Source organism: Coregonus lavaretus (assembly GCF_964263955.1).
Source record: "Coregonus lavaretus genome assembly, contig: HAP1_SCAFFOLD_625, whole genome shotgun sequence".
Lineage (NCBI taxonomy): Eukaryota > Metazoa > Chordata > Actinopteri > Salmoniformes > Salmonidae > Coregonus > Coregonus lavaretus.
The window spans coordinates 15,373-29,507 of record NW_028161873.1 but is presented as its reverse complement, the minus strand read 5'-3'; the positions used below and the strand labels follow the sequence as shown (position 1 = coordinate 29,507).

At 40.6% G+C, this 14,135-nt stretch overlaps 2 protein-coding genes across 2 annotated transcripts; both read left to right on the top strand.

Moving 5' to 3' along the window:
- Window positions 1-262: 262 nt before the first annotated feature.
- Window positions 263-3,760, top strand: LOC311119969 (NLR family CARD domain-containing protein 3-like; the record flags this gene model as incomplete). Its single annotated transcript, XM_084194611.1, has 4 exons — window positions 263-269; window positions 562-2,347; window positions 3,488-3,661; window positions 3,724-3,760. 4 exons carry the CDS (start codon window positions 263-265, stop codon window positions 3,758-3,760), a joined length of 2,004 nt encoding a protein of 667 aa, XP_084050737.1.
- A 4,942-nt stretch (window positions 3,761-8,702) lies between these two features.
- On the top strand, window positions 8,703-12,677 carry LOC311119968 (ribonuclease inhibitor-like; the record flags this gene model as incomplete). Its single annotated transcript, XM_084194610.1, has 4 exons — window positions 8,703-8,716; window positions 10,018-10,191; window positions 11,986-12,159; window positions 12,551-12,677. The coding sequence occupies 4 exons, from the start codon at window positions 8,703-8,705 to the stop codon at window positions 12,606-12,608; spliced, it is 420 nt and encodes a 139-aa protein (XP_084050736.1). The 3' UTR covers window positions 12,609-12,677.
- Window positions 12,678-14,135: the final 1,458 nt, after the last annotated feature.

Sequence of the window (14,135 nt, the reverse complement as noted above, 5' to 3'; positions counted from 1 at the left end):
GGATGCTGAAGATGAGAAGCAGGAGAGCAGTGCCAGAGAGGGGGCTCTGAAGATCACACTGCACGTCCTGAGGAAAATGAACCAGAAGGAGCTTGCTGACACACTGGAGAAAAGTAAGAGCTGTCTGCCTCATGTTGACTGCTGTTTTATAACGAACATTTAAAAGCTGTAGCTAAAGTACAGCTAAAGTAGCTGTGTAACTCAATGAAATTGTAGCAGCCTTAACACAACACCTAGTGACCTCATCAAGTAGCATTGGAATATGTTGTGTTGATTCATTTAGAGAGAGAGAGAGAGAGAGACGGAGAGAGAGAGAGAGAGAGAGAGAGAGAGAGAGAGAGAGAGAGAGAGAGAGAGAGAGAGAGAGAGAGAGAGAGATAATACCAATAATAATATAATCAGTCACACCAGTCTGTAATGCATTATGAAAACATTTACACATTTATACAGTCAGTTAAGCGAAGAAATTATTATAATTAAAAAAGGTATAACAGTCCTAGAATACTGTAGACATTAAAACAGACGTAATATTAATATCCAATGTGTTATTTCTTCATTCAGATGAGCTTGCTGTGATTTGCCAACGTGAACTCAAATCTAATCTAAAGAAGAAGTTTCAATGTGTATTTGAGGGGATCGCTAAACAAGGAAACCCAACACTTCTCAATAAGATCTACACAGAGCTCTACATCACAGAGGGTGGGACAGGAGAGGTCAATAATGAACATGAGCTGAGACAGATTGAGACAACCAGGAAACAAGCAAGACCAGAGACTCCAATCAAATGTAACGACATCTTCAATCCCTTAACTGGACAAGACAAACTTATCAGAACTGTGCTGACAAAGGGAGTCACTGGCATTGGAAAAACAGTCTCTGTGCAGAAGTTCATTCTGGACTGGGCTGAAGGAAAAGCAAATCAGGATGTCCAATTTGTATTTTCATTCCCTTTTCGGGAGCTGAATTTGATGAAAGGGGAAAAACACACTCTGATTGAACTTCTCAATCACTTCTCAATGGAAACCAAAGAATCAAGAATTTCCAACTACGACAAGTACAAAGTTCTGTTCGTCTTTGATGGTCTGGATGAGTGCCGACTGCCCCTAGACTTCCAGAAGAACAAGATCTGTTGTGACGTCACAGAGTCAACCTCAGTGGATGTTCTGCTGACAAATCTCATCAAGGGAAATCTGCTTCCCTCTGCTCTCCTCTGGATAACTACCAGACCTGCAGCAGCCAATAAGATCCCTTCAGGGTGTGTTGACCAGGTGACAGAGGTACGAGGGTTCAATGACCCACAGAAGGATGAATATTTCAGGAAGAGATTCAGTGATCAGGACATGGCCAGCAGAATCATCTCACACATGACATCAAGGAGCCTCCACATCATGTGCCACATTCCAGTCTTCTGTTGGATTTCTGCAACAGTCCTTGAACACATGTTGAAACATAAGAGAGAAGAGATGCCCAAGACTCTGACTGAGATGTACTCACACCTTGTGGAGTTTCATACCAAACAGAAGAATGAAAAGTATCTTGGGAAAGAAGAGACAGGTCCACACTGGAATAAAGAGAGCATTCTGTCACTGGGAAAACTGGCTTTTCAACAGCTTGTGAATGGCAATCTGATTTTCTATGAAAATGACCTGAAAGAGGCTGGCATTGATGTCAATGATGCCTCAGTGTACTCAGGATTGTGCACACAGCTCTTTAAAGAGGAATGTGGTCTGTACCAGGACAAGGTGTACTGCTTCGTGCATCTGAGCATTCAGGAGTTTCTGGCTGCTGTATATGTGTTCCTCTCATTCATCAACAACAATGAAAATCTAATTGATGAACCTCAATCAGCGTCCAGCAACATTTTTGCGCTGTTCAGAGACAAGTCTGCAGTTACTTTCTACAAGAGTGCTGTGGATAAAGCCTTACAAAGTGAGACAGGAAGCCTGGACCTTTTCCTCCGCTTCCTTCTGGGGTTCTCACTGGAGTCCAATCAGAAGCACTTACGAGGTCTACTGACAGAGACAAGAAGCAGCTCACAGAGCCATGAAGAAACAGTCAAGTACATCAAGGAGAAGATCAGGGAGAATCCCTCTCCAGAGAGGTGCATCAATCTGTTCCACTGTCTGAATGAACTGAATGACCATTCTCTAGTGGAGGAGATCCAAAGTTACCTGAGCTCAGGAAGTCTCTCAGAAGCCAAACTGTCACCTGCACAGAGGTCAGCTCTGGTCTTTGTGTTGCTGACTTCAGAAAAGGAACTGGATGTGTTTGACCTGAAGAAATACTCCAGATCAGAGGAAGGTCTTCTGAGGCTGCTGCCAGTGGTCAAAGCCTCCAGAGCTGCTCTGTGAGTACATACAATTATATTTAAGTACTAATCATCAGGAAGAAATATTCAGTTTAGAGAAAAATATATATTATAATATGTACAGTATATAATATTATTTTGAATAACCTATTGAATCACTGCATTGATGTTCACATTAGTATAACAATATGACCATACAATTCTAGGAGACAGAAGATTAATCTATATGTTGTTTGAGAGAATAAACCAAATGCATCTGCCATTGTCCTTCTACACTACTGGTGTTAAATTAACAGTGTGTTTGTGAAATCATGATGATCTCTTCGTCAGGCTATCAGGCTGTGGAGTCACAGAGAAAGGCTGTGCTTCTCTGGTCCCAGCTCTGATGTCAAACCCCTCACACCTGAGAGAGCTGGACCTGAGTAACAATGACCTGGAGGATTCAGGAGTGAAGCTGCTCTCTGCTGGACTGGGGAATCCCCACTGTAAACTGAAGACTCTGAGGTCAGTATTCCTGTAGTTGGTCAACAAGTGATAACTGTTCACCAGATACACATGTGTTTACCAGGCACACATAGTCATAACCCAAAACACAACCAAAACAAACTGCAAATGAAACCAACGAGTTTGGGACCAAATACTAAACCTTTGACTACTTTAATACACTATAAGTGAATTGGTCAGAATACGTTTGACTTCTTCAAATGGGGGACGAGATACATAAAGTGCTTTCATTTCTAAACGGTGAAACAGATATGTATGAAAATACCCTCAAATAAAAGGTGACATTATATACTGTCAACTCATATAAAACATTTTATCTCAAATCCAAAATGCTGGAGTACAGAGCCACATTTAAAATGTTAGCTTCACTGTCAAAATAGATATGGTGTGGACTGTATACTCAATACAATCTAAATCTGATACCTCACTGTCTGTCTTTTGACTGATACTGCTTTTTAAACTGGTCTGGTCAGTCTACTCAAATATTCATACTATACATTTTTCTCTCTACAAGCAATATTATGATAATTTCTAATAATGATACATTCATTTATGAATAGATATGGAAGGTTTCAGGACACTGATATATCTGAATATGTTGCAAAAAATATACTGTCACTATTTTCACCACCAAAGAATAGCATTGTGCTTTAAATATGATTTTACTCTTTGCAGGCTGTCAGGCTGTGGAGTCACAGAGAAAGGCTGTGCTTCTCTGGTCTCAGCTCTGAAGTCAAACCCCTCACACCTGAGAGAGCTGGATCTGAGGAACAATGACCTGAAGGATTCAGGAGTGAAGCTGCTCTCTGCTGGACTGGGGAATCCCCATTGTAAACTGGAGACTTTGAGGTCAGTATTTCTGTAGTTGGTGAACAAGTGATAACTGTTCACCAGATCCATGTGTTTACCAGGCACACACAGTCCACATCATTTGTGTTTGGACAGTGAAGCTTTCAGTTTTAAATTTAGCGCTATGGTCCAAAATTCTGGAATTGAGATAAAACGTTTCATATTAGGCGACAGAACAGAATGTGTTGGATCATTGTCCTGTTGAAAAACAAATGATAGTCCCACTAAGCCCAAACCAGATGGGATGGCGTATTGCTGCAGAATGCTGTTGTAGCCATGCTGGTTAAGTGTGCCTTGAATTCTAAATAAATCACAGACAGTGTCACCAGCAAAGATCCCCCACACCAAAACACCTCCTCCTCCATGCTTTACGGTGGGAACTACACATGCGGAGATCATCCGTTCACCCACACCGCTTCTCACAAAGACACGGCGGTTGGAACCAAACATCTCAAATTTGGACTCCAGACCAAAGGAAAGATGTCCACCGGTGAAATGTCCATTGCTTGTGTTTCTTGTCCCAAGCAGGTCTCTTCTTATTATTGGTGTCCTTTAGTAGTGATTTCTTTGCAGCAATTCGACCATGAAGGCCTGATTCACACAGTCCCCTCTGAACAGTTGATGTTGAGATGTGTCTGTGACTTGAACTCTGTGAAGCATTTATTTGGGCTGCAATTTCTGAGGCTGGTAACTCTAATGAACCTATCCTCTGCAGCAGAGGTAACTCTGGGTCTTCCATTCCTTTGGCGGTCCTAATGAGAGCCAGTTTCATCATAGCGCTTGATGGTTTTTGCGACTGCACTTGAAGAAAAGTTCAAAGTTCTTGAAATGTTCCGTATTGACTGACCTTCATGTCTTAAAGTAATGATGGACTGTCATTTCTCTTTGCTTATTTGAGCTGTTCTTGCCATAATATGGACTTGGTCTTTTACCAAATAGGGCTATCTTCTGTATACACCCCCTACCTTGTCACAACACAACTGATTGGTTCAACCACATTGAGAAGGAAATAAATTCCACAAATTAACTTTTAAGAAGGCACACCAGTTAATTGAAATGAATTCCAGGTGACTACCTCATGAAGCTGGTTGAGAGAATGGCAAGAGTGTGCAAAGCTGCCATCAAGGCAAAGGGTGGCTATTTGAAGAATCTCAAATATAAATTATATTTTGATTTGTTTAACACTTCTTTGGTTACTACATGATTCAATATGTGTTATTTCATAGTTTTGATGTCTTCATTATTATTCTACAATGTAAAAAATAGTCATTAAATAAACAACAACACTTGAATGAGTGAGTGTGTTTAAACTTTTGACTGGTAGTGTGTATATATATACATATATGAATAGATATGTCAGGTTTCAGGACTCTGATGTATCTGAAAAAGTTGAAGAAATATATTTTCACCACCAAAGAATATCAGTGTGGTTTTAATATGATTTTACACTTGCAGGCTGTCAGGCTGTCTAGTCACAGAGGAAGGCTGTGCTTCTCTGGTCTCATCTCTGATGTCAAACCCCTCACACCTGAGAGAGCTGGATCTGACTAACAATGACCTGAAGGATTCAGGAGTGAAGCTGCTCTCTGGTGGACTGGGGAATCCCCACTGTAAACTGGAGACTCTGAGGTCAGTATTCCTGTAGTTGGTCAACAAGTGATAACTGTTCACCAGATCCACATGTGTTTACCAGGCACACACAGTCCACATCATTTGTGTTTGGACAGTGAATCTTTCAGTTTTAAATTTAGCGCTATGGTCCAGAATTCTGCAATTGAGATAAAATGTTACATATTAGGCGACAGAACAGAATGTGTTGGATCATTTTCCTGTTGAAAAACAAATGATAGTCCCACTAAGCCCAAACCAGATGGGATGGTGTATTGCTGCAGAATGCTGTTGTAGCCATGCTGGTTAAGTGTGCCTTGAATTCTAAATAAATCACAGACAGCGTCACCAGCAAAGATCCCCCACACCAAAACACCTCCTCCTCCATGCTTTACGGTGGGAACTACACATGCGGAGATCATCCATTCACCCACACCGCTTCTCACAAAGACACGGCGGTTGGAACCAAAAATCTCAAATTTGGACGCCAGACCAAAGGACAAATATCCACCGGTGTAATGTCCATTGCTCGTGTTTCTTGGCCCAAGCAGGTCTCTTCTTCATATAGATGTACTTTAGTAGTGATTTCTTTACAGCAATTCGATCATGAAGGCCTGATTCACATCGTCCCCTCTGAACAGTTGATGTTGAGATGTGTCTGTGACTTGAACTCTGTGAAGCATTTATTTGGGCTGCAATTTCTGAGGCTGGTAAATCTAATGAACTTATCCTCTGCAGCAGAAGTAACTGGGTCTTCCATTCCTGTGGCGGTCCTCATGAGAGGCAGTTTCATAATAGCGCTTGATGTTTTTGCGACTGCACTTGAAGAAACGTTCAAAGTTCTTGACATTTTCCGTATTGACTGACCTTCATGTCTTAAAGTAATGATGGACTGTCGTTTCTCTTTGCCTATTTGAGCTGTTCTTGCCATAATATTGACTTGGTCTTTTGCCAAATAGGGATATCTTCTGTATACCCCACCTACCTTGTCACAACATAACTGATTGGATCAAACGCATTAAGAAGGAAAGAAATTCCACAAATGTACTTTTAAGAAGGCACACCTGTTAATTGAAATGCATTCCAGGTGACTAACTCATGAAACTGGTTGAGAGAATGCCAAGAGTGTGCAAATCTGTCATCAAGGCAAAGGGTGGCTATTTGAAGAATCTTAAATATTTAATATATTTTGATTTGTTTAACACTTTTTTGGTTACTACATGATTCCATATTTGTTATTTCATAGTTTTGATGTCTCCACTATTATTCTAAAATGTAAAAAATAGTCATAAAAAAAAAACAACACTTGAATGAGCAAGTGTGTTTAAACTTTTGACTGGTAGTGTGTATATATACATATATGAATAGATATGTCAGGTTTCAGGACTCTGGTGTATCTGAAAAAGTTGAAGAAATATATTTTCACCACCAAAGAATATCAGTGTGATTTTAATATGATTTTAATCTTGCAGGCTGTCAGGCTGTCTAGTCAAAGAGGAAGGCTGTGCTTCTCTGGTCTCAGCTCTGAAGATAAACCCCTCACACCTGAGAGAGCTGGATCTGAGGAACAATGACCTGAAGGATTCAGGAGTGAAGCTGCTCGCTGCTGGACTGGGGAATCCCCACTGTAAACTGGAGACTCTGAGGTCAGTATTCCTATAGTTGGTCAACAAGTGATAACTGTTCACCAGATCCAAATGTGTTTACCAGGCACACATAGTCCACACCATATGTGTTTGGACAGTGAAGCTTTCAGTTTTAAATTTAGCGCTATGGTCCAGAATTCTGCAATTGAGATAAAATGTTTCATATTAGGTGAAAGAACAGAATGTGTTGGATCATTGTCCTGTTGAAAAACAAATGATAGTCCCACTAAGCACAAATCAGATGGGATGGCGTATTGCTGCAGAATGCTGTGGTAGCCATGCTGGTTAAGTGTGCCTTTAATTCTAAATTAATCACAGACAGTGTCACCAGCAAAGATCCCCCACGCCAAAACACCTCCTCCTCCATGCTTTACAGTGGGAACTACACATGCGGAGATCATCCGTTCACCCACACCGCTTCTCACAAAGACACGGCGGTTGGAACCAAAAATCTCAAATTTGGACTCCAGACCAAAGGACAAATGTCCACCGGTGTAATGTCCATTGTTCGTCTTTCTTGGCCCAAGCAGGTCTCTTCTTATTATTGGTGTCCTTTAGTAGTGATTTCTTTGAAGCAATTCGACCATGAAGGCCTGATTCACACAGTCCCCTCTGAACAGTTGATGTTGAGATGTGTCTGTGACTTGAACTCTGTGAAGCATTTGGGCTGCAATTTCTGAGGCTGGTAACTCTAATGAACTTATCCTCTGCAGCAGAAGTAACTCTGGGTCTTCCATTCCTATGGCGGTCCTCATGAGAGGCAGTTTCATAATAGCGCTTGATGGTTTTTGTGACTGCACTTGAAGAAACTTTAAAAGTTCTTGAAATGTTCCGTATTGGCTGACCGTCATGTCTTAAAGTAATAATGGACTGTCATTTCTCTTTGCTTATTTGAGCTGTTCTTGCCATAAAATGGACTTGGTCTTTTACCAAATAGGGCTATCTTCTGTATACCCCCCCTACCTTGTCACAACATAACTGATTGGCTCAAACGCATTAAGAAGTAAAGACATTCCACAAATGTACTTTTAAGAAGGCACACCTGTTAATTGAAATGCATTCCAGGTGACTACCTCATTAAGCTGGTTGAGAGAATGCCAAGAGTGTGCAAATCTGTCATCAGGGCAAAGGGTGGCTATTTGAAGAACCTCAAATAAAAATATATATATTGATTTGTTTAACACTTCATTGGTTACTACATGATCCCGTATGTGTTATTTCATAGTTTTGATGTCTTCACTATTATTCTACAATGTAAAACATTTTAATAAAAAAAATAACAACACTTGAATGAGTAGGTGTGTTTAAACATTTGACAGGTAGTAGTGTGTTTATATATACAGATATGAATAGATATGTCAGGGTTCAGGACTTTGATGTATCTGAAAATGTAGAAAAAATATATTTTCACCACCAAAGAATATCAGTGTGATTTTAATATGATTTTACTCTTGCAGGCTGTCAGGCTGTCTAGTCACAGAGGAAGGCTGTGCTTCTCTGGTCTCAGCTCTGAAGTCAAACCCCTCACACCTGAGAGAGCTGGATCTGACTAACAATGACCTGAAGGATTCAGGAGTGAAGCTGCTCTCTACTGGACTGGGGGATCCCCACTGTAAACTTGACACTCTGAGGTCAGTATTCCTGTAGTTGGTCAACAACTGATAACTGTTCACCAGATCCACATGTGTTTAAAAGGGACACATAGTCCACACCATATGTGTTTGGACAGTGAAGCTTACAGTTTTTAAATTTGGTGCTATGCTCCAGCATTTTGGATTTGAGATAGAATGTTTCATGTTAGGTGCATCTAAACTTTTGACTACTTTAATATACTATAAGTGAATTGGTCAGAATACTTATGACTTCTTCAACTGTGGGGACTAGATACATAAAGTACTTTCATTTCTAAACGGTGAAACAGATATGTATTAAAATATCCTCAAATAAAAGGTGACATTATATACTGTCACCTCATATGAAACATTTGATCTCAAATCCAAAATGGTGGAGTATAGAGCCACATTTAAAATGTTGGCTTCACTGTCAAAATAGAGATGGTGTGGACTGTATACTCAATACAATCTAAATCTGATACCTCACTGTCTGTCTTTTGACTGATACTGCTTTTTAAACTGCTCTGGTCAGTCTACTCAAATATTTTTACTTTATATTTTTCTCTCTACAAGCAATACTTTAATAACGTGTCATTTCTAATCATGATACATTCATTTATGAATAGATATGGCAGGTTTCAGGACACTGATATATCTGAATAAAAAAAAATATATATATTGCCACTATTTTCACCACCAAAGAATAGCAGTGTGGTTTTAATATGATTTGACTCTTTGCAGGCTGTCAGGCTGTCTAGTCACAGAGGAAGGCTGTGCTTCTCTGGTCTCAGCTCTGAAGTCAAACCCCTCACACCTGAGAGAGCTGGATCTGAGTAACAATGACCTGAAGGATTCAGGAGTGAAGCTGCTCTCTACTGGACTGGGGAATCCCCACTGTAAACTGGAGACTCTGAGGTCAGTATTCCTGTAGTTGGTCAACAAGTGATAACTGTTCACCAGATCCACATGTGTTTACCAGTCACACATAGTCCACACCATATGTGTTTGGACAGTGAAGCTTACAGTTTTACATTTGGTGCTATGCTCCAGCATTTTGGATATGAGATATAATGTTTCATATTAGGTGAGAGTATATAATGTCACCTTTTATTTGAGGGTATTCATCCGTATATGTGTTATTGTTAAGAAATGAAAGCACTTTATGTGTCTAGTTCTCCCATTTGAAAAAGTCTTAATAATTTGGACATATTCACTTATATTGTATTAAAGTGAATGTGAAAGTTACAGAGGAACAAGGATCATCCCCCCTCTGTTATTGGTAATGGTGAGAGGTTAGCATGTTTTGTTGTAGCCTCTGTAACTTTCTCACTCATTATTATTCGTGATTCACTCATGATCTTTCTCAATCATGTCATCATCAGGATTAATATAGTAGTGTTTAGAAACATGTTATCTACTCACTTAGAAATAAAATTACTCACCACCAAAGAATAGTAGGTTGGGTTTAACATGATTTGACACTTTGCAGGCTGTCAGGCTGTGGAGTCACAGAGAAAGGCTGTGCTTCTCTGGTCTCAGCTCTGAAGTCAAACCCCTCACACCTAAGAGAGCTGGACCTGAGTAACAATGACCTGAAGGATTCAGGAGTGAAGCTGCTCTCTGCTGTCCTGGGGAATCCCCACTGTAAACTGGAGACTCTGAGGTCAGTATTCCTGTAGTTGGTCAACAAGTGATAACTGTTCACCAGATCCACATGTGTTTACCAGGCACACATAGTCCACACCATATGTGTTTGGACAGTGAAGCTTACAGTTTTACATTTGGTGCTATGCTCCAGCATTTTGGATATGAGATATAATGTTTCATATTAGGTGAGAGTATATAATGTCACCTTTTATTTGAGGGTATTCATACATATCTGTGTTATTGTTAAGAAATGAAAACACTTTCTGTGTCTAGTTCTCCCTTTTGAATAAGTCTTAATAATTTGGACCTATTCACTTATATTGTATTAAAGTAGTCATAAGTTTAGTATTTGGTCCCATATTCCTTACCCACAGATAGAAATTGAATGGTTAATAATGTCCTGTCATTTTGGAGTCACTTCACTTGTATTGTCAGTAAGAATAGAAGATGTTTTTGAACACTTCTACATTCATGTGGATGCTACCATGATCATGAATAATCATGAATGAATCGTGAATGATGATGAATGAGAAAGTTACAGAGGAACAAGGATCATACCCCCTCTGTTATTGGTAATGGTGAGAGGTTAGCATGTTTTGTTGTAGCCTCTGTAACTTTCTCACTCATTATTATTCATGATTCATTCATGATTTTTCTTAATCATGGCATCATCAGGATTCATTTAGTAGTGTTTAGAAACATGTTATCTACTCTCTTAGACAGAAAATTACTCCAGTCATCATCCACCATTCAGTTACTATTGGACAAAACATAACCCAAAACACAACCAAAACAAACTGCAAATGCAACCAACCAGTTTGGGACAAATACTCAACTTTTGACTACTTTAATGCATTATAAGTCAAATGGTCAGAATACGTATGACTTCTTCAAATGGGGGGAATAGATACATAAAGTCCTTTCATTTCTAAACGGTGAATCAGATATGTATTAAAATACCCTCAAATAAAAGGTGACATTATATACTGTCACCTCATTAAAAATTTGATCTCAAATCCAAAATGCTGGAGTACAGAGCCACATTGAAAATGTAATCTTCACTGTCAAACTAGATATGGTGTGGACTGTATCCTCAATACAATCTAAATCAGATACCTCACTGTCTGTCTTTTAACTGATACTGCTTTTAAACTGCTCTGGTCAGACTATTCAAATATTTTTACTTCATATTTTTCTCTCTACACGCAATAATTTTAATAACGTGTCATTTATAATCATGATACATTCATTTATGAATAGATATGGCAGGTTTCAGGACACTGATATATCTGAAAATGTTGAAATAATATACTGCCACTATTTTCACCACCAAAGAATAGCAGTGTGGTTTTAATATGATTTGACTCTTTGCAGGCTGTCAGGCTGTCTAGTCACAGAGGAAGGCTGTGCTTCTCTGGTCTCAGCTCTGAAGTCAAACCCCTCACACCTGAGAGAGCTGGACCTGAGTAACAATGACCTGAAGGATTCAGGAGTGAAGCTGCTCTCTGCTGTCCTGGGGAATCCCCACTGTAAACTGGAGACTCTGGGGTCTGTTATGTTTCATATTAGGCAACAGTACAGAATGTCACCGTTTATTTGATGGTAATGGTGAGAGGTTAGCATGTTTTGTTGTAGCCTCTGTAACTTTCTCACTCATTATTATTCATGATTAATTAATGATCTTTCTCAATCATGTCATCATCAGGATTAATGTAGTTGTGTTTAGAAACATGTTATCTACTCACAGGAAGAAAATCACTCACCACCAAAAAATAGCAGTGTGGTTTTAATATGATTTGACTCTTTGCAGTCTGTCAGGCTGTCTAGTCACAGAGGAAGGCTGTGCTTCTCTGGTCTCAGCTCTGAAGTCAAACCCCTCACACCTGAGAGAGCTGGACCTGAGCTACAATCACCCAGGAGACTCAGGAGTCAGACTGCTCTCTGCTGGACTGGAGGATCCACACTGCAGACTGGAGAAACTCAAGTATGTAGAGGGTTTATGTCAATGTTCATATCAGACATGTTGGAGTTATCAGGCTAGTTAAGACAAACATTCTGACCACCACTTGGACTAAGTTATATAAAGACTGTGTGTGTGTAACATAACTTTGAATGTTTGACACTGAACACAAACATACACACACAAACACACACACAAAGGACACAAACACTGGACACACACACACACTGGACACACACACAGTGGACACACACACACACACACACACACACACTTGGGCAGAGTTATGTGCTGACTGTGTGTGTTTGTGTGTGTGTGTGTATGTGTGTGTGTGTGTGTGTGTGTGTGTGTGTGTGTGTGTGTGAGTTCACGAGTATAACTCAATGACTGTCTGTTCTTCTGCTTACCGATACAGTGTGGAACATGGTGGAGAGAACACAATGAAACCTGGACTTAGAAAATGTGAGTGTTGACTGCTGTGAAGAATATGACGAAGAATAAGTCTTAATTCAAGTGAAGTCAAAGTCAAAGACCACCATCATTACTTATTTGGTCATATTAAATATCAGCTGTAGTTCTACAGAAGCACAAATCAGGGACACCGAAGTTGTTGCTTTGACAATGTGTGTGTCTGTGTGTATGTGTGTGGCGTGTTCCTGTTACATTAGAAATGTGTATGTGTGTTCAGGGTGTGTGTGTGTGTGTGTGTTCAGGATGTGTGTGTGTGTGTGTGTGTGTGTTCAGGATGTGTGTGTTCAGGATGTTGATGTTTCTAATATTGTGTCTGGTTTCATCCATCAGATGTCTGTGATCTCACACTGGACCTAAACACAGTAAACAGACTCCTCTCTCTGTCTGAGGAGAACAGAAAGGTGACATGTAGGAAGGGTCTGAAGCAGCTGTATCCTGATCACCCAGAGAGATTTGTGAGCTGTAGACAGGTGCTGTGTAGAGAGGGTCTGACTGGGCGCTGTTACTGGGAGGTAGAGTGGAGTGGGAGAGGGGCTGGTATAGGAGTGACATATAAAGGAATCAGCAGGAGAGGATGGGGTGATGACTGTGGGATTGGATACAATGACAAGTCCTGGAGTGTTTACTGCTCTGGCAACAGTTACTATGCCTGGCACAATAATAAGTCCACTACCATAGACGTCCCCCCCTCCAGCTCCCACAGAGTAGGACTGTATCTGGACTGGCCAGCCGGCACTCTGTCCTTCTACAGAGTCTCCTCTGACACACTGACCCACCTGAACACATTCTACACCACATTCACTGAGCCCCTCTATCCAGGGTTTAGGGTTGATGATGTTGACTCCTTTGGTGACCTTTGGGGTTTGGGGTCCTCGGTGTCCCTGTGTCAAACATCACACACACACACACACACACACACACACACACTGGACACACACTCACTGAACACAAACACACACACTGAACACACACACACACACACACAGCACTAGAAACACACACACACTGGACACAAACACACACACACACACACAGTCAGCATCAATCAATCAATCAATCAATCAATTTTATTTTATATAGCCCTTCTTACATCAGCTAATATCTCGAAGTGCTGTACAGAAACCCAGCCTAAAACCCCAAACAGCTAGTAATGCAGGTGTAGAAGCACGGTGGCTAGGAAAAACTCCCTAGAAAGGCAAAACCTAGGAAGAAACCTAGAGAGGAACCAGGCTATGAGGGGTGGCCAGTCCTCTTCTGGCTGTGCCGGGTGGAGATTATAACAGAACCATGCCAAGATGTTCAAAAATGTTCATGAGTGACAAGCATGGTCAAATAATAATCAGGAATAAATCTCAGTTGGCTTTTCATAGCCGATCATTAGAGTTTAAAACAGCAGGTCTGGGACAGGTAGGGGTTCCATAACCGCAGGCAGAACAGTTTAAACTGGAATAGCAGCAAGGCCAGGCGGACTGGGGACAGCAAGGAGTCACCACGGCCGGTAGTCCCGACGTATGGTCCTAGGGCTCAGG